This window comes from Phragmites australis, chromosome 13, assembly GCF_958298935.1.
Source record: "Phragmites australis chromosome 13, lpPhrAust1.1, whole genome shotgun sequence".
Lineage (NCBI taxonomy): Eukaryota > Viridiplantae > Streptophyta > Magnoliopsida > Poales > Poaceae > Phragmites > Phragmites australis.
Window position 1 is genome coordinate 28,868,921 of NC_084933.1, and position 21,835 is coordinate 28,890,755.

The 21,835-nt window shown below is 42.0% G+C and overlaps 3 protein-coding genes across 3 annotated transcripts; 2 read left to right on the plus strand and 1 right to left on the minus strand.

Moving 5' to 3' along the window:
• Positions 1-66: 66 nt before the first annotated feature.
• On the minus strand, positions 67-2,564 carry LOC133888691 (G-type lectin S-receptor-like serine/threonine-protein kinase At1g11410). The gene is made up of 6 exons (XM_062329024.1): positions 2,401-2,564; positions 1,780-1,979; positions 1,426-1,636; positions 1,095-1,332; positions 680-830; positions 67-576 (listed from the first exon to the last, which is right to left on the minus strand). The coding sequence occupies exons 1-6, from the start codon at positions 2,450-2,452 to the stop codon at positions 289-291; spliced, it is 1,140 nt and encodes a 379-aa protein (XP_062185008.1). The 5' UTR covers positions 2,453-2,564; the 3' UTR covers positions 67-288.
• Positions 2,565-7,022: 4,458 nt separating this feature from the next.
• On the plus strand, positions 7,023-12,340 carry LOC133887954 (diacylglycerol kinase 1). Its single transcript, XM_062327995.1, has 13 exons — positions 7,023-7,258; positions 8,146-8,368; positions 8,481-8,603; positions 8,690-8,818; positions 9,296-9,381; positions 9,650-9,773; positions 9,923-9,971; positions 10,265-10,347; positions 10,473-10,540; positions 10,913-10,990; positions 11,204-11,291; positions 11,387-11,503; positions 11,579-12,340. Exons 2-13 carry the CDS (start codon positions 8,147-8,149, stop codon positions 11,903-11,905), a joined length of 1,494 nt encoding a protein of 497 aa, XP_062183979.1. The 5' UTR covers positions 7,023-7,258; position 8,146; the 3' UTR covers positions 11,906-12,340.
• Positions 12,341-13,632: 1,292 nt separating this feature from the next.
• On the plus strand, positions 13,633-14,243 carry LOC133887955 (uncharacterized). The gene has a single exon (XM_062327996.1). It carries the CDS (start codon positions 13,809-13,811, stop codon positions 14,070-14,072), a length of 264 nt encoding a protein of 87 aa, XP_062183980.1. The 5' UTR covers positions 13,633-13,808; the 3' UTR covers positions 14,073-14,243.
• Positions 14,244-21,835: the final 7,592 nt, after the last annotated feature.

The window sequence follows — 21,835 nt, forward strand, 5'->3', positions numbered from 1 at the left end:
CCAGGGCCCTAGCATCACAGTTGATCCCGCAAAAACAGCAGGATATCAAATGACAAGAATCTCGTATGATTAAAAACATTCACACATGCATATACAATCAGAATTCCCAAATACAAATACAGTTCACGAGGTACAAGTAAATCTATACCCCAAATACAAACTCTTGAACTAAGTATTCCGTATGTACTTAGCAAGAGGAAGGAAGAGTACAGACACTACAGATTTAACAATCCAATGTAAGGACAAATACAATATAGTAGGAAACTTCAGCAGGCTGAAATAGTGAGACTATCTGCCCTGAAAATCCGTGCACGTTAACTGATTACCTGATCCAGTATCGTTGTCATCTGCTGGAACCCTTCCAACGAAAAATGCAGCTTGCTTTGGAGAAGGAATTGTAACATCACCACCGAGCATCCTGAGCACTAGGGACATGGTTGGCCTGTCAGATGGTAACTCCTGCACACACAGGAGACCCACCTGAATGCATCTGCAGACTTCGTCGTAAGTGTATGTGGTGCCCATCAGTGGATCAATAAGCTCCGAGACACTGCCTTCCTTCCACAGGGTCCATGCCTGGATTGGAGGTCGTGAATTAGAGATGGCAAGCATGAAATTCGTGATTATTAGCTTGTTTGACGAGAAGAATGATAAGGTGGAGATGACAGTGCCAACTTACGTAGCCCAAGAGGTTCATTGAACATTCGTCATCAACAAAAGAGCTGTTCTTCCGGCCACTCACAATCTCTAGGATCAACACACCGAAACTAAAGACGTCAGATTTCTCAGAGAATTTGCCTTCCATTGCGTACTCCGGGGAGATGTAGCCACTGCGTTCCACAGATTTTAGCACATTAGCTTGTTGTCAGGTGATGTAATGTCAATTAGCAAGGGAATCAATTTGCTATGATCTGAATGAAGTAGTAAGATTTGAAGGTCATTAACGATGCAGTTTGTCTAAAGAAGATGCAATTAGTGAGCAGCACCAAACCAAGCTTTAGAGAAGCAGATGATGAGATTAATATAATTTAAGTTATATCATGGAACTCCCTGTTCAACTATACTGTAATGAGCAAAGAGAAAAGGAGAATTACTAGGTTCCAACAATTCGACGAGTAAGGTCTTGAAGCTGGTGTTCACCGAAAATTCTAGCCATGCCAAAGTCAGATATCTTGGGGTTGAAATCATCATCTAGCAGAATATTGCTTGCTTTGAGATCCCTATGAATAATTTTCAGCCTGGAATCCTGATGAAGGTACAGTAACCCTCTTCCAATTCCCTGAACAATCTTGTATCGCAATTTCCAACCTAGTACAAGTCTCTTGCTTTCATCTGATAAATTTACCATTGAAGTGTTAAAAATAGTTACTCGCTTACTACGTAAAATATTCATAGTCAGAACTGCAAGAACAAACTGAAACTTACCGAAAATAAATGTGTCAAGACTCTTGTTAGGCATATATTCATACAACAGCATCTTCTCTTCTCCATGAATACAACAACCAAAAAGCCGAACTAAGTTCCGGTGTTGCAGCTTGGATAGCACCATCACCTCATTCTTGAACTCTCCCAATCCCTGCCCAGAGCTGTTAGATAGCTTCTTAATAGCAATCTCTTGGCCATCTGGTAGTATCCCCTGGAGGCAATATCACGTATAAACTATGATTATCCAGCTATTTACTTCAACGCATCACAAAGATGGCAATAATTAATTAAACATTCAACCATAATGTCACGGTTGGATAAAACATAAAATATTTGAATTATCCAATACTTTACCTTGTAAACTGGACCAAATCCACCTTCGCCAAGTTTGTCGTTGAAATTGTTCGTCGCTGAAGAAAGAGTGCTAAACTCAACTAATGGTGAGCTCAGAATAGCTCCTTTCACCGAATCATTTTCACATATGTTTTCATCTGTAGCTGCGGTTGATATAGCTTCTCCAGCAGTCCCAAATGGTTTTTGTATCCTCCTTATGCCTGCAATTAGGTGAAAAGTTCAGCAAACCTACGTTTCTTTTGAAAATTCAGCAAACTTACTTAGCTATTCATGCAAATTGAACAATGAAAGTTACATCTCAAAATCTGCTGCCATGGGAATTACGCTGATAAAGAAAAGGTCTTATCAAATATCAACCTGGAACTTTAAAAAAAATCTGAGCAACAAGATTTGGAAAGTCTCAAAGACTCAACAATAGAATGGCCTGAACATTATGCTGATTCACGAAAAAAATGATGGAAATAAGCGTACATGAGATTATTCATTTTCAATTTTGGACTGAACTCCCATAAAGAAAAAGGAAGAGGAAGAAGACTGAACACATGCATGCATGACAAGACGAACAGGTTGAAAAATGAAGTTCAGATACATGTAAGAGTAAGACAGAAAACATCGAATCACCTATGTGCTTTATGATGTGCCTCTTCAGGAAACCAAACACGCAGAAATGCATGATGCCAATCAAGAAGCTAGTAGCATTATACTCAATTGATCAGGCTTTTATGGTTTGCGCAGAGGAATGCACGTCAAACCGGAAATTGCATGCCTTTTGCAAGCCAAGGGGTTGCTAATGCACCATTTTCAGCAGAAGCATTTGGTCAACTAGATGAGATAGTGAGAGACGATTAAAAACTGTTTGTTCATATGATGATAGAACATGATGCTATTAGAATAGGATTTTTCTTGTTTGACATCTTGGTTTAGACCAGATTCCTAAAGAGTTCAGTATTTGTTTATTTTATCACGATTTGACTATTGCGGAATGCTGATATCTGTCCATGCCACCCGCAAACGCGTAGCTTCTGAGAGAAGAAAAGAAGGCCACCTATATTTGTGAACAATGTCCTTAGTGGGTTAGGAGAAAATTTTGATAGGGACATAGACAACAAAGTAACAAGCGAGAAGTAAGCTGGGATGACCCAATGGGCAATGGCTCATTCTGGATGGCCATTTCTGATTTTGAAACTTCAAATGCATATTTTGCAGCATTCTGGGTTACTCTTTGGCTCTTTGCTGCGAAGACACTCGCATGTCCTGATAGCTAACCCTGAATATATTGTCTGCATACAAGTAGGATGGAACTGAAACTATTTCAACAAACTATCCCTATATTGCCTCCACTCTTCATAGAGAAAGTCCAGAAGTATGATGTTACGCGCGTTTAATTTCTAGAGATATAATATCGCGCAAATGGTGCGTTGAATTAGGCAGTAACCGTCTTACCGATAGTACCTTTGCTCTTCCCGGCGGGCCAGTGGTCGGAGAAGATCTGTGGAGTGGAGGATTTGAGCGGCGACGTGATCGCGCTTAGGATTGGGCGCTTCCTGCCCCCACCACCGCCGGCCTTATACTCTCCACCAGGCCGCGGGCGGGCGGTTTCGGAGTCGAAGTCGTCGTCCTCGCCGCCTCCACCGGCGTCGTAGGACGGCGCCCGCCGGCGCGTCGCCTTCCCACGAGCACGCCGAGCTTTTTTATTTATATATTTTTATTTTTCAATATTTATATACATGGATATTTTAAAATATTATAGATCTAGTTATTGATAGGCATTATTAGAGTCTTATGTCATAACAGAATAGAAATTAAATATTATATTCGATATAACGTCTACGTATAACTAACGAACGATATCTTTTTAGTGGATTACACTCTTTTAACGAGCGACAGTGTAGGTAATATATTGGTATAGATACCATGTAGTTCGAAATATTTAATTTTTAATTTTTGTGATGTGGGTCACCTAATATATCGTCCGTTAGATAGATAATATTTTGCTATCATCTTTAAAAGGACAACACATTGCTATCTTCCTTTTGGCGAGCGACGGTAGTATAGATGTTTAATATTTTAAAATAATTATATAATTTTATAAATATAAAAAATCAAAATATATAAAATAAGAAAAATCCGAGCACTCCAGGCCAAGCCCGGTGTACAAAGACGCGGGGTTGCAAGGCTCAGCCCGGCAAGATCCGGCTGTTCTAGTGGGCCAGTTTGATCTGGATCGTAATGGGCCGGGTCCACTTTCCGCGATCCACGAACGGTGAACCCCTCTGCACATCGGACCCGTCTATCCTCCAGTGAAAGGACCAGGTCAAATTCTATGAACCCGGCATGCTTCTTCGTCCAACTATCAAAACCGACCCAATTTACATCTTGAACCCGTTAGAAGCTGTATTCGGGTGGTGTGGCGGCGGCGATACTCCGTTGAGAGCATAATTAGACAAACGCATAAGCAGATAAGCTAAAGGGTCAAAAATAGGCTTATTCCTTCTTCCTCTCTCTCAGGTCATCAATAATCGTATCGTATCAGTGAAACTGCGAAATGACAAGGTTGCAGCGACAGTGACATGACATGGACATGCCGGATCAGAGAACGCACTCCAAAGCCCGAACCCAAGAGTAAGAGTTTCTTTATCCGAACCTGCATTTCAAATGTCGTTTGCCCTGTTCCCGTAAAAACATCTGAGCAGGGGCGTTCCTCGGTCAACTGTGTAAGTATTTTATCCTTACTCAGTTTGAATCATTCAGTCGGAGTAGAGTAGTGCTAATCTGTTTGGTTTTCTGGAGCTATCAATAGTACTAATCAGAGTACCATTAGAATTTGAAACCACCGAAGAAACGTGAGAGTACTACTTTACTCAATAAGATTCAAATTCTTAATTTTAGTGCTCACTATTTACACATGTGTTGGAGTGCTTTCAATAATATTATAATAGTGTGTTTGTGTCATCTTGTAATCCAAAAAAAAAAAATCTGTTTCGTTTCCTCTGCTTAGTAAATGCGATTTCCGAACCTTCGGAGACGGATTCCCGGTGTTTGACGCGCCTAAGCGTTCGTGAGCCATCACAGTCGCTTCGCCTCGCCGTGCCACCCTCTCCATTGGACGGCGCGGCACACTTGTACAAAACTACAGGCGCGTGGCGCCGTATCAACGAGGAGAATAGAAACTGACCGGAAAATCCAAACGCGAGGACGACGAAACGGGCAACCACCAGGACCAATCGGAAGGTCTTCTGCGTCGAACGAACGAACGGATGGTCGCCAGTTTGTCCCGTTTCACACACCTCCACGGCGTCTGGATCCCAAGATTCCCAAGTCCAAGTGGGCGCGGGCACCAACCATCCACTTGTTCTCCCCCAGCTTCCGGCGTCATCTGCGAGATCACGTGCAGCGACGCCGAGGATCGGCGATGCTTTTCTTTCGAACGCAGCGTGCAACGATGCTTAGACTATCCCAACCATATTCCCTTCATTTCGTTCCCTTCCCGATTTCCTTCCCCGTTCTCATTCCCTTTATTTCCTCTCATCTCCAACAGCTTCCCTTCGAGAAAAATCGCGAAGGGAACGGAGAGAGAATCTCGTCCTGAAGAGAATGACCCTGAAAATCTCGTCGTGAAGAGAACTGTGAAGGGAAACCGTTGGAAGCGCTGAAGGGAACGAAAATCCCTTCACGACGGGAATCTGTCCGTGAAGGGATTCCCTTGGGCATGATCTTAAAGCTATGGTGACCCTGGTCGAGTATTACTATAGCGACCATAACTTCCATGGGCTCCCGGTGGTTGATTTGGTTGGTCGTTGCGTCTGAAAGCACGAATTTTCTTTTGGGTTTGGTGGTTCATAGAGAGCAGAGAGTGGATGGCTGCAATCTCTGACGCTGGACTTGGATTTATGTAGATGGACTTTGGAGTTAGAACCTGTACCAACCGGTAATTTTTTTTTCCTTTTCTTTTGAGACAACTTGAGCAGGAGTTGTTGAGTTGGTAGTTTGGCACGTAGAAGGGAGGGCTTTATTTGAATATTGATGTTTATATTAGTGTTAATAAGATAGTTAATTATATTTAAGTATTTGTAGTATTCGTTTGTATCGGAAATTAAATTTTTTATGTAGGTGTTTAACTCTCTTTTTTCTTAATCATCTAGTCATAAACATCTAACATTGTTCATGCTCTAATAATAATATCTTCTTTACTTAACATAGTTGGACAAATAAAATAAACATATTTCTTTTCAGAAGTTCAAGAAAAAGTAATTTTAGAATGAACAGAGTAGGAAAAAATTATCTGCATGGCTAGAAATCCAAAAGGAAGGGGGGATTTTATTAGAGCATGCAAATCACACCATGCAGTTGAAAACTGCATTTCAAACTAGAGATGCCATAAGCACTATGCTGTCCTAACTCAAAAATTATAATTTTGTTGCACTGACATGTGGTAGCTATACTTATTTGCAACTATAAAAATGCATAGGACATGATATTATACAAAGGTTGCATGATCTGGTCCCCAACTCCACATTTGCATATATGATAGCCAACACAAGCTAGGTTAAAACGTTTTTTTAAGTAAAAGCTAAGTCATTGTCTATGAAATAGAAGTCATCGTACACGTCGGATCTGCGTGGCATAAAACTAGGAAATCTATAAAACAATATTATTAGGAGTTATATCTCTCATTTCCTATCGTACTCCAAAAGAAGTTCGGATAATAATTGATACCGTTTGTGTTTGTGAACTGAATAAATAATTTATTAGCTTTAACCGGGTTTAATGGTATGACAACTATGGATTTGGACCATTGAATCTCCTAGATGGATAAATGTGATCTCTAAATTAACAAAGTTTTTCTTTTTATACTATAGACATCTCAACTCCTAAAATAATGTTTCGAACATGACAATTGTTTTCTAGTTTCTGTATGAGTTGGATTAATCTCCTTGAAATTCCACATTCCAAACAAGCCCATAGCATGATCAACTTTAACTTAGTAAAAAAATGTCAAAAAATTTAGTAAGTTTTTATACTCGTAGAGAACAGGGCCGGCCCTGGAGACGAGCGGGGCGGCTGCCCCGAACCTCAAAACGTAGAGATCCTATATGAATATGTATACTGTGTATATTAATTTAAAAATAACTAAAAAATTAGATATATACGATTTATATTTAATAATAAAATTTTATTTTTAACATCGTCTTGAATCATCGAAATATCAGGACCGGATCTGACAGTGAACCAAACCTTAGCACAGAAGAAAACAAAGTTGGAAAAGTCGAAAGGCTAAGGTCATGCTCCATGGAACACAGGCAATTCGAACGGGGTAGCTTTCCCTTTCTCCGCTAGTTCCTCATCGTCCTCGCCACTATCTCCCTATTAATAATCTAACATAGTAACATCTAGACCCCAAAACCACCGAATTCTTGTAGTCAGGAGCCGAATCCACACAGGAGGACACGGGGGAACGCCCCAATTCTTGAGACCGCAGGTAAAATCCCTCTAATCTCTCTTTTCAAGGGGATCTTGCCTGGAGATTTCTTGTTCTCCGCCGCTGTATGTGAATTATGATCTCTAGTAATCGGAAGATCTTGCTCGTCACTGCAAGATCCCGGTCCATGCCTGCGTTCGGTGGTTGACTCTCTCTCCCCGCATGCCCTGATTTCATTTGCGAGGTGCCCAAGAAGGGTGGTTCCCGTCCATGGCTGGGAATCTTGCGCACAATTTCAGTCTAATGCCGTTAGTTTTGTTCTCCGTTGCGGGAACGATGTGGCATTGTTTTGTTTTACCAAGAAAACCTGGTGGCATTGTGATTTGCAATTTTTTTTACTTCCATGCTTCTTCCCGAAAAATATTATTTAGGGAAAGAATCAATATGTGCACTTTATTCTGTAACGGCCATGTCTTTTGTGAACGTTATCATCTTTTATCCTGCTTTTTGTTTATTGTTACATGATTCTAGCACAGTAACGCTCATGTAATGTGAATTGACAAGATGCTGAACTGTAAGAGAACATATGTAAATGATATGGCGAGGATAGGCATTTATATTTTTAACTCTGCTCTCTGTGGTTTCTAGAACTATTTCCTGTTAGCCAATGCTTAGATTCCTTTTATAATTATCGATACTGCAACCGGAATCTTATAAACTGTGGACATCATGTTTCTATTTGAGAATGACTGAGATAACGTAAATTAGTAATGGGGATGGCTATGGTTAAATCATATAGTTTTAGAAGTATTTTTAACCTGCCTGCACTTTGTAAATTTTTCCACTTCTCCTGCTCCCACTTTCCATAGTGGAGGGGGGATAAGGCGTTAGTAAAGTGCATAAACGAAAATTTTCAACCATAATTACTCACGTAAATGCTTTGGCAGGATGGATCAACATACAGATGGCACTAATGGTTCCTGCCCCAACTCATGTGGGCCACTGACGGACTACTACATCCCAGATTACATACTGAAGCCGGACTCTGAACAAGTCACTGTTGATAATGCACCATATTGTCCTGTGGTAGTCTTCATCAACTCTAGAAGCGGTGGCCAACTGGGAAGCAGTTTGATCAAAACGTACCGTGAACTTCTCAACGAAGCGCAGGTAAATAGGCTAGCAGTTTCGAAAGTCTGTAATACTGAAAATGCGCTTTCTCTTGCACTAGAGCAGCACTTCAAACCTTGTTCTCATTGTTGGAGCTACTCATTTTTCATAGGTTTTTGATCTCTCTGAAGAGGCTCCTGATAAGGTTCTGCACAGATTATACTGCAACTTTGAGAAGCTCAAGTCTAATGGTGACAATCTTGCATTTCAAATTCAGAAGAGCCTAAGACTAATTGTGAGTGACCTACTTATGAAGTTGTGCATACATAAAGAAGTTCTGGTTGGATATGTCCTTGTATTAACTAACAAGCTTTGAATTAGGTCGCTGGTGGTGATGGCACAGCAAGTTGGCTGCTCGGAGTAGTTAGCGACCTTAAGCTTTCACAGCCACCTCCTGTTGCTACTGTGCCTCTGGGAACTGGAAACAACCTTCCCTTCTCATTTGGATGGGTACACAAATGGCTGTTATTTTCTATGAACATACAGATTCTCTTAATGTGTGATGAATACCTGATACCTCCCTATGTGCTTCATGCTTTTTGTGTTTTGAAAAACATGTTTTCTGTACAAATGAAGGACTATACAAGAAAATTTTCTTGTTTGACTGTTCCATGCATGATTAAGGTTAGGAACAAGAAATGCACGTTTTCTTTTCCTCACAAAAAATGATATACCTGAGCATCAAACTTACGAAGGAACATAACTTTTTTTTTTATTTTGATGTAGAATATTTTGATTTTTTTTCTGAACTTGGTAGTAGGAAGTTGTTCCTATGTAATGTGCCCCTTCCATGGTCATGTTCTCTTTACCTGGTCTGCATACTGTGAACATGATTTTGTACACCTTGCTTCTCAATAGACCTAGGAATTACGTTTTTATAATAAGTTTTACCTTTTGGAAGTATTATTAAATTTAACTTGACTACAGGGAAAGAAGAATCCAGCTACTGACCAAGCGGCAGTTAAATCATTCCTGGGGAAAGTAAAAAGAGCAAGAGAAATGAATATTGATAGGTACTGGCTTACATATAAAGATAGCATTAGCTTTGCTTTTGTCTATATCATTCTTGTTTAGATAAAAGGTTAATCTGTCCCTACTGTTCTGATTAAATAATGCAATTTAGCGTGACAATTCTTTCATTTATCTCATCCAATGAAGTATTCTCTGCTGTTTTCCAATTCTTGTTCCACTCATTTTAGAGCATGATTATTGACTAGAAAAAGTCCATCGCTTCAGCACACAAAAGAAGACACTCAATTTTGATGCATTTTTCTGTTTCAGTTGGCATATCATCATGAGGATGCGAATCCCACAGGAAGGCCCATGTGATCCTATCGCTCCCTTAGATCTGCCACATTCATTGCATGCATTCCAGCGTGTATCAGACTGTGACTCTCTCAATGTGGTAAGAAATATCTTTCAGCTGCTACCTTTTTTAGTTACTTCTTTTGATTACTAAGGTAAAAGCAGCCACAGCTAATCACTCTCTAGTTTCGAGTGGTAATCCAAAATCCAGATATGTTGCGGATTTACTCATTCATTTTTTTTTTCCAGGAGGGCTACCACACATTCCGTGGAGGGTTTTGGAATTACTTTAGCATGGGTAAGAGTTCCTCTGTTTATTTCATATAAGCGCTACCTACCACTTTAAACCATAACAGTTTCCATAAAAAATGTTTGGTGGTGCATGCTAGTTTTCCACACAGTAGAAGCAAACTTTCACCATCGCTAATCAGGAACTTTATATCAGAACTTATGCCATTAATATAACAGAGAATTGTGATGTCCCAATATCAAAAATCTTAGGCTATTTGTCTAGTAATTCTTCAGTATATCCTGATTTGAATAATGGAAAAAGTTAATAAACTTGACCATCATGATTTACATATAATGCAGGAATGGATGCACAAGTATCGTATGAATTTCACTCTGAAAGGAAGAGAAATCCAGAGAAGTTCAAGAACCAGCTAACAAATCAGGTATTTTGCATTTTGTGTTCGTTTTGAAGACAACTCTTTTGTCAATTTCTGTATTGACTATTCAGATTTGTGAGCCCCACCTGCTTAGTGTATAATTGTTCCTGCCATGCATTTTTTTGATGCAGAGTACGTATGCTAAACTTGGACTTAAACAAGGATGGTTTGCTGCTTCCCTAAGACATCCTTCTTCAAGGTACTTCATCGCTAATGCGCCCATAATGCTTCTGATCTTGATCATATTATCCTTCTTTTGGCGTGTGGTTTGGCCGCCATATTGTGTTTTTTCATTCCCGTATGTGACATGGCTGATCACTCTCTTGTAATCTTGGACTCTTGTAATTCGGTTTCTTCTCCTTCTTAATTTAATTAGGCAGAGCTCCTGCCACTTGCGTAAAAAAAAAAAAATCCTTCTTTTCCACAGTCAGCATGTGCAGTATTAGACTATCAAAGTATTGATGAAATTATATCTGCGGATGGAACACCTATAATTGCACCATCAGCTTTAATAGTCTCTTTGTTCCTTGACCTCAGATGTGCATATGACCTGTAAAACTTCCACTTTCAGGAACATCGCTCAACTTGCAAAGGTGAATATCATGAAAAGACCTGGTCGCCAATGGGAAGAGCTTAAGATTCCTCGCAGGTAATAGATCATTGTTGCCTTTGCACTATCAGCAGTATGCATGTACAATCAGTTTTTGTTTTGTACGTATGAAATCGGTGCTGCTTCGAAATCTATATGCCACCTTCCAATCTTCTACTTGAGTTGAACTGCAGTTGGATTTCTGGTTATTGGTAACCAATGAAACTACAAAACATGATGAAAATTGACAAACGTTGGTCTCTCTTGTTTCAGCATTCGATCAATCATCTGCCTCAACTTGCCAAGTTTCTCGGGAGGATTGAATCCTTGGGGAACGCCTGGCACGAGGAAAGTACAAGACGTGAGTTTGCCTTCTTTAAACCTATTACAAAGTCCATTGTTGTACTGATGACCTACTATGTGCAGAGATTGATAAGTTTTCATGCCAATGTGCAGAGAGACCTGACAGCACCTTATGTTGATGATGGCCTTATCGAGGTTGTCGGCTTCCGTGATGCCTGGCATGGGCTCGTCTTGCTGGCTCCTAATGGCCATGGAACTCGTCTAGCACAGGTGAAGTAGTCTGCTCTATCAACATCTCGTACACTGCACCTAAATTCAAGATTGCTGACGGCATTTTACTTTCAGGCCCACCGAATCCGTTTCGAGTTCCACAAAAGAGCGGCCGAGCACACGTTCATGAGGATCGATGGGGAACCATGGAAGCAGCCTCTCCCCAAGGAGGACGACACGGTCGTCATTGAGATCTCCCACCATAGCCAGGTGGCCATGCTGGCCAGCGACCCGTGCAAGTCGAAGAGCATCAATGACCCCTCCTCTCCGTGCCACCCCCATGACGACGATGACAGTAACAGCTTGGAGGACGAAGACGAGTGGGAAGACGGGAGGAAGAAGTTTGGGGCAGCGGCCACCTTCAAGATCCCTGACGAGGTTGACATCGCACATCTTAGCTGAGTTAGTCCAGCTTCTTCTACGTTATTGCGAGTTGTCCAGATGGTTGGGAGTTCAGATTCATTTCAGAATGTTCACTGCTGCTGTTAGTGATACTACCCCTTTATTATTTTCTGAGTTCAGATTCATTTCAGAATGTTCACTGCTGCTGTTAGTGATACGGCCCCTTTATTATTTTCTGAGTTCAGATTCATTTCAGAATGTTCACTGCTGCTGTTAGTGATACTGCTCCTTTATTATTTTCTGAGTTCAGATTTCAGGATGTTCACTACTGCTGTTAGTGATACTGCCCGTTTATGCTTTCTCTGCTTATGCTGTTAATTTCAAGTTTAACAGCCATGTGTAGACTCTTTTATCGCCCCGGAAGCACACATGACTCTGTTTCTCAGCCTGAGCCTATCTATTCTGAATAAAAACGAGGGATACTTGTATGATTTAGTCCACTGATTACCAGTCAAATATTACTTTTGAATCAAGAACCACTCCACGGATGAAAAGCGTTCCCACCGTGGAAAAAAATAGCACCGCCTCTTTTTCGAACGGAGGAAATCCACCACGTAAAATTTGATATGTTTACCGTGTTCGATCAGAAATATCTTTTGCTCGCACCTTTGCAAGCAACAATTTCAGTCACTTTAGGGGTATTGCTTGTTGCAATGTGGGGATTGGTGATATTGTCTTGCTCTGGAATGATGTATGGGACTCTTCTATCATCAGAGAGCAACTCCTAAGGCGTTTCTCTTATGCTAAAAATGAAAATATGTCTATTATAACTTTCAGACAAGACATGTCGGTGCAAAATCACTTCTACACTCCTCTCTCAGAGCAAGCATTCTAAGAATTATCAGTTTTGATAGCAAAATGAACTTCATTTAGAAGTATCACAATTTCACATATGAGTGGCATTACATTTGGGGTTCAAACCTTTACAAAGCAAACAAGTTTTACAATCTTCCTTTCAGTGGGATCCAACCTTTACATGGATTTGGATGTCTAAATGCAGTAACAAGTTAAGAGTGCTTTCTTTGCTATTGTTTATGGACAGATTGAATACAAGAAATCTTCTGAAGAGGAAAAGATTCAAATTTGAAGGTAATGACTATAGTTGTGATCTGCAATAGTAGGATAGAAGATACCACTTCTCATTCGTTCTTCGATTGCTTGTTTGCTTTCAGATGTTAGAGGTCCATCAATATCAACTGGGACCAGCACCTCCAATTCTTTTCAATTCTGCTTAAAGCAAAAAGAGAGCTTCATTATCCTTTCTTTATGGAGATTTTCATCATTGCGACCTAAAATATTTGGAAATAAAGAAATAAGTTCATTTTCAGAGGATTCCTCCTTCCTTTAGTGGTTGGAAGGTATACTTTGTACATGATTTGTTCTTGTAATCCAACAGAATGTCTGTATCTCTAAGGCTTCTGATCTCTACCTGACTCTCTTCAATTGTTTAGAGCTAGTTCTTTCTCCTTTCTTCTTTTTTCTCCTGTACAGTTTCCCTTCCTTTTCCTTATATTTTAATATATTTACCACCGTTGTATTCCCCTACTGTTTCCCTTAAAAAACAATTTTCAGTCACGTAATCGATCGGAGCCACGACAGGCAGAGCGCGTCGCCGCCGACGTCACGTGTGATGTGAGGATAAAGAAAAGCGACAGCAAATGACAGCTTCTGGACGTCTCTGCACCCGCGGTTTCAGATAACCTTCCCGGTTTAAACGAAACCACGCTCCTTGCGCGCCCACCAGAAACAGAGACAGGCAGCGTAATGGCGGCGCCTTCCTCTCCTCTGCTTCCAATACGCTGTATCTGTATAAGACCCGGGCCACCTCCTGCTCGCGGTCAATCCACAAACAAACCCAAAAGAAGAGAGGAGCCTGGTGATTTCGTGTGGGGAAGAGCAAGCGATGAGCCTGAGGTACATGAGCCGTGTGGGCGCGCGGGCCGTGAGGGAGAGCACCGCCACGACCAGGTCGGCGAAGGACAGGGCGCAGTCGGCCTCGTCGTCGTCGATGGCGAAGAGCAGGGCGCCGGCGCCCGGGTCGGTGGACTCGGGCAGGACGAGCGCCGCGGCGGCCGCGAGGAGGGAGGCGGAGGAGGAGAAGCGGAGGCGCGCGGAGCAGGCGCTGCGCACCGTCATGTTCATCTCCGTCTGGGGGCCCAACACTTAGAACTAGCATCAGTAAGCTGCTGTGTGTGATGTATGGTGACTGGTGAGAACTAGATGTAAATATGTGAATCGTCTACACTCTAACATGGAGTCATGGACACATCGATACTGTTCATTCATTCTGGGCTCGTGCTTGTGCTGTTGATCCATTAATATTTTTCTCATGCGCATATGTACTACTTGGCACTTGCTCTTGCAATGGTTTTCTTGGGATGGTTACGGAGGTTACGTGGCCATTTCCTTGTAGCTAGTTTCAAAAAAGAAAAAGTTCCAGCAGTGGCAGTGCATCTATTTTGCTGGAGATGTGTGTGATCTTCTCTGTTCATGTGGAGGTTTACAGTACGATGATTGCAAGGCCGCCCTTTCGTTCCGTGCTTAATATGGTCTAAACTGACTGGTTCTGCGAGAGTGGATCTTGAAGTCGCGCGTAATCTGATAGAGAATATTAGCCTTGTAAATAGTCAACATGGGAGCCATTGCTCAAAGTCTGAGTTGCAGTGTGCAAAAATCCAGAAACATTTACCCATGTATCTCCACTTTCCAGTTCATCAAGAAAGTTTTCTCAGTTCAGCAAGGCAGATATAATGTTGAGCATCGTGTTAGGGGAAGTTCTTCGTTATGTGAACTTTACATCTCTCATGTTAACATTCAAACTTGACGCGTACAAAAGTCGTAGAAGTGTTTCTGCTCAAATTGACGCCAAAACTGGAGAAGAAAAACATAGCCTAATTGGGTCCCCAACACACGAGGTGCATCACGTTCTCGGCCTTCTGAGCCTTCCTCTTCCTCAACTTCTCCGCCGTGATCGCCTTCTTCGCCGACACTCCGGCCAGGCCACCGCCGCCACGGGAGACCTGCCCAACCTGCGGCCGGTGAGCCGCTTCTACCATCGACGGCGCACACCGTCAGGCATCGGCCTAGCCGCCGGCTGCCTGGCCCTCACGGCCTGCGCCGCTCGTAACAATATCCTACTCGCGTACCTCAGGCTCATTGATGCTGGTTGCTGAATCTTGCTGCTACCTGAGGTGGATGGTGCGCTGTGGTGGATGGCACGCTATGGTGGTGCGGGTCGCCGGCTGGTGCTGGTGACGACCGGATCTTCACGGCGAGTTATCAGTTCTTTGCGTTGGGCTGGCTCGCGCGGCGGCGGCAGCAGGTCCCGCACGGCGTCGGCCTGTCGGCCCGGAGGCGCGGTGGCGCTATGGGCGCAGTGGAGGCGCGGTGGTCTGGTGGCGCAGTGCGCGTGTAGGCACGACGGCTCGGTGGTGCTGTGCGCGTGGAGGCGTTGTGGGTGCGCGGTGGCGCGGTAGCGCAGGGGAGGTGCGGTGGCCTGGCGGTGGGGAGGCGCGACGTTCTGGTGCCACAGTGCGCGTGGCGCGGAGGCCGGTAGTACGGCGGAGGCCGGCGGTGGCGATGAGATGGTGTGTTAGCCGGCGATGTTTGCGGAAGCCGGTGGCCTGCATTGGTGCGGTTGGTGCGGCAGCCGACGGTGGTGCGCTCTCGTGTTCGGCGAGTCTTCACATCACCTTTCGATGCTTTGCGTATGTTTCTACGTTTTAGGACCCCGTCTATTAAGTTTGTAGTTTGGTGTGGGAGCAGGACTCCGTAAATCGAGTGGAGTTGTCAGGTTTGGGAGCATAGCTTCGACTGTTGAGTTGTCAGACTGTTCTGATCGAGATGTTAGCTGTTCATAATTACTTGCGAAGTAGAGTTGCTAAGTGTGGATGTTGTTTGAGTGAGGAGGCTGACGATGTGGCTGATCTCTGTGCATTAGAGCTAATAGGATACAGTAGCGTGGCAGCGCTCAGTCATGTATACCGGCAGCCGTTTCGACGTTGGGAGATTGTGCTTGGCGATGTGGTGAATGTTATTAGTGGTTTCGTTTTAGTTGTCGGCGTGTGTTGGAGTACTTTGTTCAACCGACCGAGTAGATAGTTGTTCCCGTTGTATGTTGCTTTGGTTGTCACGGTTATTTTGTTTTCTCCTTTTCTGATTATAGCTTCACAAAGCTATACTTTTGTATTTTTTTCTACTATATCAATACAAATGGGAATTGTTTGGTGTCGTTCGTTAAAAAAAAAATCTTGTTGCTACCTTGAACAACTTGCTCAGGGCAGACGGTGGACTGGTAGTTATATATGCAAGCGAGAGCGCAGTGGTCTACTGGTTCCAAAACATTACAATTGAGCGGCTCAGCGCGCGGTTTTAGTCCATAATTTTCTTTTTCGGTGTGCGCAAATATGTGGGAGGCTTTGCAGGTGGTCACGGTTGGAGGATGAGATGGCCACTCCTGCAACCGACCGGATTTTGAGCCACTAGCGGACTGTGCAATTTGCCGCGTGAGAACAAGAATGGAAATGGTGCTTGGTGCATGCACACAACTTGTAGGAGGGAGTAGTAAAGCATGATCAGCCTGTGCGGAAGGAATCTGGTAGGGAAGTTTGGATGAAAACCAGTGACAGACCAAAAACAAAATGGTTAGATGTCATTTTTATTAGCTAGAGGTTCAAGTGTTCTATTTGCTAGATTAGTAGTGTTCTATAGGCTTGATATATATGATATATCATTGAAAAATATAAAATTACTCAGTGTCTTGTGCGCCCTCCATCTTTAACGTGGGTCCGCCCATGATGGAAACATGTGATATTGTCTAGCTCCTATTTTATCATTGATGCTTCAAACCAAGTCAAAAAGTTTCAGCGGTCAGACCGGTAGATGTGACGGTTAGACAGCTAAAACGCAGAGTCAAAATATTTCTGGTGGTCAGACGGAGAGCCTAGCTATCAGACCGCTGGAACATGTGAATTCCAGAACATATCTCGAAGGGATATTCTCTTATAATGTGTGAGCTCATTTGAAAAAAAAAAGAGTTCTTTTGGTTGAGAGAGAGCTAGGGTTAGGAGTAGAGAGGAGAAAGAGTTAGGTCCACTAAATTCAAATATTCAAGAGTGAAATTTGTAGGGAATTTAGAGCCTCTCCTCTCTTGTTGGCTCTTACCTCTTGTACTTCATCTTTATAATGGATTGTTTACTCGTCGCCACCTATGGTTTTTTTCGGTAAGAGGTTTTCGTATAAATCTTGTTGTCTACTCTCATTTTAGTATTGCTTTTGTCATATGTATTGATTAAGTTATCATCTTGTTTGCTATTGGTGTCATCTCTCAAGTTCATGGTATATGGCTAGTTGTCATATGAGGCATGAATGTGTTCTTTGATATGTTGATGATGGGATCATGGGGATTGATGGTATAGTTGCCTAATTGCTACAAGTGTATGGTTATTGATTCATTGGACAGCTTGTGGTCAATTGGTTTGAAGCATAGGTGATGTTTCATGTTTGTACCTACATGGTGTTCAGTGAAATGCTTGTGACATATTAGTTTGCTAATCGCTTGCGCTTTCACTGCCCCTTTGTACCTACAAATGGTATTAGAGTCGTGTTATATCAAAAACATTTGTTTAGTTGTTGTTTTGCTTTAAAATGTCAAGTTTGGAAGTGAGTAAGTTTAACGGCAATGGTGACTTTCGGTTATGGCAAGTAAAAATACAATCTGTGTTGGTTGATAAGGGTTTAAACAATGCTTTAGAAGAAGGTGATCCAGATTTGGCAACCACTTTCAGAGATGAGATGAAGAAGATAGATAAGAAACTATTAGCAGTGCTCCGTTTGGCTCTTGCAGATAATGTGTTGAGGCAAGTTTGTGAGGAGAAGACTGATGTAGCCCTTTGGAAGAAATTGAAAGCTCTATATTTGGACAAGTCACTCTCAAGTCATTTTTACCTCATGATACGCTTGTTTAGGACGCATATGCAAGAAGGCACTCCTATCAAGCATATATATTGATGAATTCAATAAAATGGTGCTTGACTATCAAATTACGGGCAACTCTATGAACAAGGAACATTTGGCTATTTTTTTCTTGTGTTCACTACCAAATTCATATGATGGCATTAGAGACCAAATTCTTTATGGTACAGATTCTATTTCTATAGATGATGCTAATTATATACTTTTGTCAAAGGATTTACTTAAGAAGACTCGTATGGAGGGCCATGGTGAGGATGAGGATCTTGTTGTGTCACATAGGAGGTCCATAGAATGTGGTCATAGTGGTGGTGATTTACTAGCAGTGTTAGAAGGAAATCAAAGAGTCGTTCAAATCACGTTCGGGCAAGAAAGGTATCCGTTGCAACTATTGCAAGGATTTGAGCCATATCAAATGAGATTGTCCTGAATTGAAGAAAAAGAGGGACAAACAAAATTATGGCAGTAAGGGTGAAGATTCTTCAGCTATTGTGGCAGTTGCAGATGGTGATTCGGTTGAGTCTGGTGAGTTACTTGTTGTCAGTGCAGATGTTTCGTCAATTGGGCATTGTTCTTCTAGTGCATCAGCTAGTTGTGATATGAGTTTCAGTACTAGTTGGGTTCTTGATTCTGTTTGCTCTTATCATATGTGTCAGCACAGAAAGTGATTTGCCACTTATGAGCCTATGAATTGTGGTTCAGTTTCTATGGGCAATAACTCAAAGTGCAGAGTTGTTGGTATTGGCACAGTCAGATTCAAGATGTTTGATGGTATTGTTCGCACACTCACAGATATTTGTCATGTGGTTGTGCTGAAAAGGAATTTGATCTCTTTCAAGGCAATTGATCGGAAAGGCTACAAGTTTGTGACTTGTGTATGATGAAGGCTCTTACTACTTCAGATACAAATGATTTGTATTTCTTGCAGAGTAGTTTGCTTAGTGGGTCAGCTCTAGTGGCTTCTTATTCCCAGATGGATAATGACACTATGACTACATTATGGTATATGAAATTGGGGCACATGTTAGAGCGTGGTATGTTAGAGTTGATATGTCATGGTCTATTGGGCAGTCGAAAGACATATAATTTGCAGTTCTATGAGCATTGCATCTTTGGGAAGCAAACTCATTTGAGGTTCAGCAGGTCTGTTCACACGACTAGGGCCATTCTTTACTATGTGCATACTAATTTGTGGGGTGATACACCGGTTACTTCTATTGGAGGTGGAAAATATTTACTAACCTTCGTGGATGATTTCAGCATGAAGGTTTGGGTCTACATCCTAAAGTCCAGGGATGAGATATTTGTTTGTTTCCATCAATGGAAGGCTATGGTGGAAACACAAATAGAAAGGCAGGTCAAATATCTGAGATCAGACAATGTCACTGAGTTCCGCTCGAGAGAGTTGGAGAAGTATTAGCGGGACGCCGGTATTATTTGACACTACACCACAGTTGGTACTCCACAGCAGAATAGAGTAGCGGAACACATGAATAGGACACTATTGGAGAGAACTCGTTTCATGCTCTCTCAAGCCGGACAACCACAGAGTCTTTAGACAGAGGCAAGTTACACATCATGCTATTTAGTTAAACGCTTGCCTTCGACAGCTGTTGAGTGTAAGACACCAGAGGAGGTGTGGTCTGGCAAGCCACATCAGTATGATCACTTAAGGATATTTGGTTGTCCGACATATGCTCACATTCGTCAGAACAAGTTGGAACCTCGAGCATTAAAGTGTGTCTTCCTTGGTTATGATGATTGAGTTAAGAGGTATCATTTGTGGTGTAAAGATTCTAGACCTCCTAAGATGATAGTCAGCAGAGATGTGACCTTTGATGAGATGGTGATCGTTACTCCAACTTATTGGTAGTTGGAAGAGGCTTCTACTCCAGGTGAAACTTCTACAGGTGGTGGTTCAGAGGCCGAGCGGATAGCATAAAGGGTAACATTTGAGGTGGAGACTCTAGTGATCAAGTCTACTACAATTGACAGTCGGTAACAAGGGCAGCCATTATTGTCAGAGTCTGCAGAGGGTGTTCAGGATTACACAGATGAGGCAGATAATGAGTCAGATGCAACTGATAGTTAGTCAGAGGATAGAATTTTAGGTGGAGCTTTAAAGGCTTTATACTCTCCTACAGCACATCGTATTCAATGATCAACGAGACCACCACAACACTACGGACAGTAGGTCACACTAGTTGCGAGAGAGGCAGACACAGCTGCTTTCGCTTTGACAGTTGCTGCGGATATTGAGCATGATGAGCCTAGCACTTACAGAGAGACAGTTTGTAGTCCTCAGGTAGCTAGTTGGGTCCAGGCTATGACAGAGGAGATGAAATCATTGCACAAGAATCACACTTGGGACTTGGTGTTGTCACCTAAAAGGCGCAAGATTGTTGGTTGTAAATAGGTATTTAAGCTTAAAGATGCTTCTTCAGGAGTTGATGTTCCAAGGTACAAAGCTAGATTGGTAATGAAGGGCTTCAGTCAGAAGGAATAAATTGATTATCATGAGGTATTCTCTCTAGTTGTGAAGCATACTTCGATTCGGGTTTTATTAGCTATTTAATTTGGAATTAGAGCAAATGGATGTAAAGACAATGTATCTTTATAGTGAGCTTGAGGAGGAGATCTTTATGGCACAACCAAAAGGTTTTGCGGTTGGAGGCAAAGAAAACCACGTTTGTTTGCTAAAGAAGTCATTGTATGGTTTGAAGAAGTCTCCAAGGCAATGTTATTATCATTTTGAATCTTATGTTAGTAGCCATGGATTTGAAATAAGTTCATATGATGCTTGTGAGTTTCAGCAGGTACTTAAAGATGGCTCAAGGGTGTATATGTTGTATTATGTTGATGACATCCTTATTGCAGGAAAGAGTCGTTCTGCTATTGATAAACACAAAGGCCATGCTTAAGGGTGAGTTTGGGATAAAGGATTTGGGTGCAATTAGGAGGTTATTGGGTATGGATATTTGTTGTGACTTGTCCCAAGGCTGACTTTGGCTTTCACAGAGTTGGTATATTGAGAAGGTTTTGCATTGTTTTCACATGTCACAGGAGAAACCCGTTTCTAGTCCATTAGCTGTTTATTTCAGGTTGTCAACTTCGTTAGGGCCATTGGATGCAGAGGAGGAAAGGTCGATGTTTAAAGTTCCTTATGCCTATGCAGTTGGCAATTTGATGTATGCTATGGTTTACACACGTCATGATATTGTACATGTAGTTAGTGTTGTGAGATGTTTTATGTCAAAGCCAGATAAAGAATATTAGAAGACAATACAGTGGATCATTCGATATCTTAGAGGCAAAAAAAAAATATGGTTTGGTGTTTGGTCAAAGGGTAGCAAATCCGGAACAAGTTTGGTTATTTTGATTCAAATTTTGTGACAAGAGGCGCTCCATCACTGGTTATGTATTTCAACTTTGTGGGTCTTTGTGTTAGCTGGAGGGTAATCTTGCAGCACACTATTGCATTATCTGTATGCTATGGTTTACACACGTCATGATATTGTACATGTAGTTAGTGTAGTGAGATATTTTATGTCAAAGTCAGACAAAGAATATTAGAAGACAATACAGTGGATCCTTCGGTATCTTAGAGGCAAAAAAAATATGGTTTGGTGTTTGGTCAAAGGGTAGCAAATTCAGAACAAGTTTGGTTATTTTGATTCAAATTTTGTGACGAGAGGCGCTCCATCACTGGTTATGTATTTCAGCTTTGTGGGTCTTTGTGTTAGCTAGAGGGTAATCTTGCAGCATACTATTGCATTATCCACCATAGAAGCAGAGTTTATGTCTTTGCCTGAGATAGTGAAGGAGGCTATTTTGCTGCATGGTTTTCTTGGTGATTTGGGCATTGAGCAAGTTGATCGTGTTGTCTTTTGTGATAATCAAAGTACGATTCACCTTGCAAAAGATGAAAAGTTTCATGAGAGAACCAAGCATATTGATGTG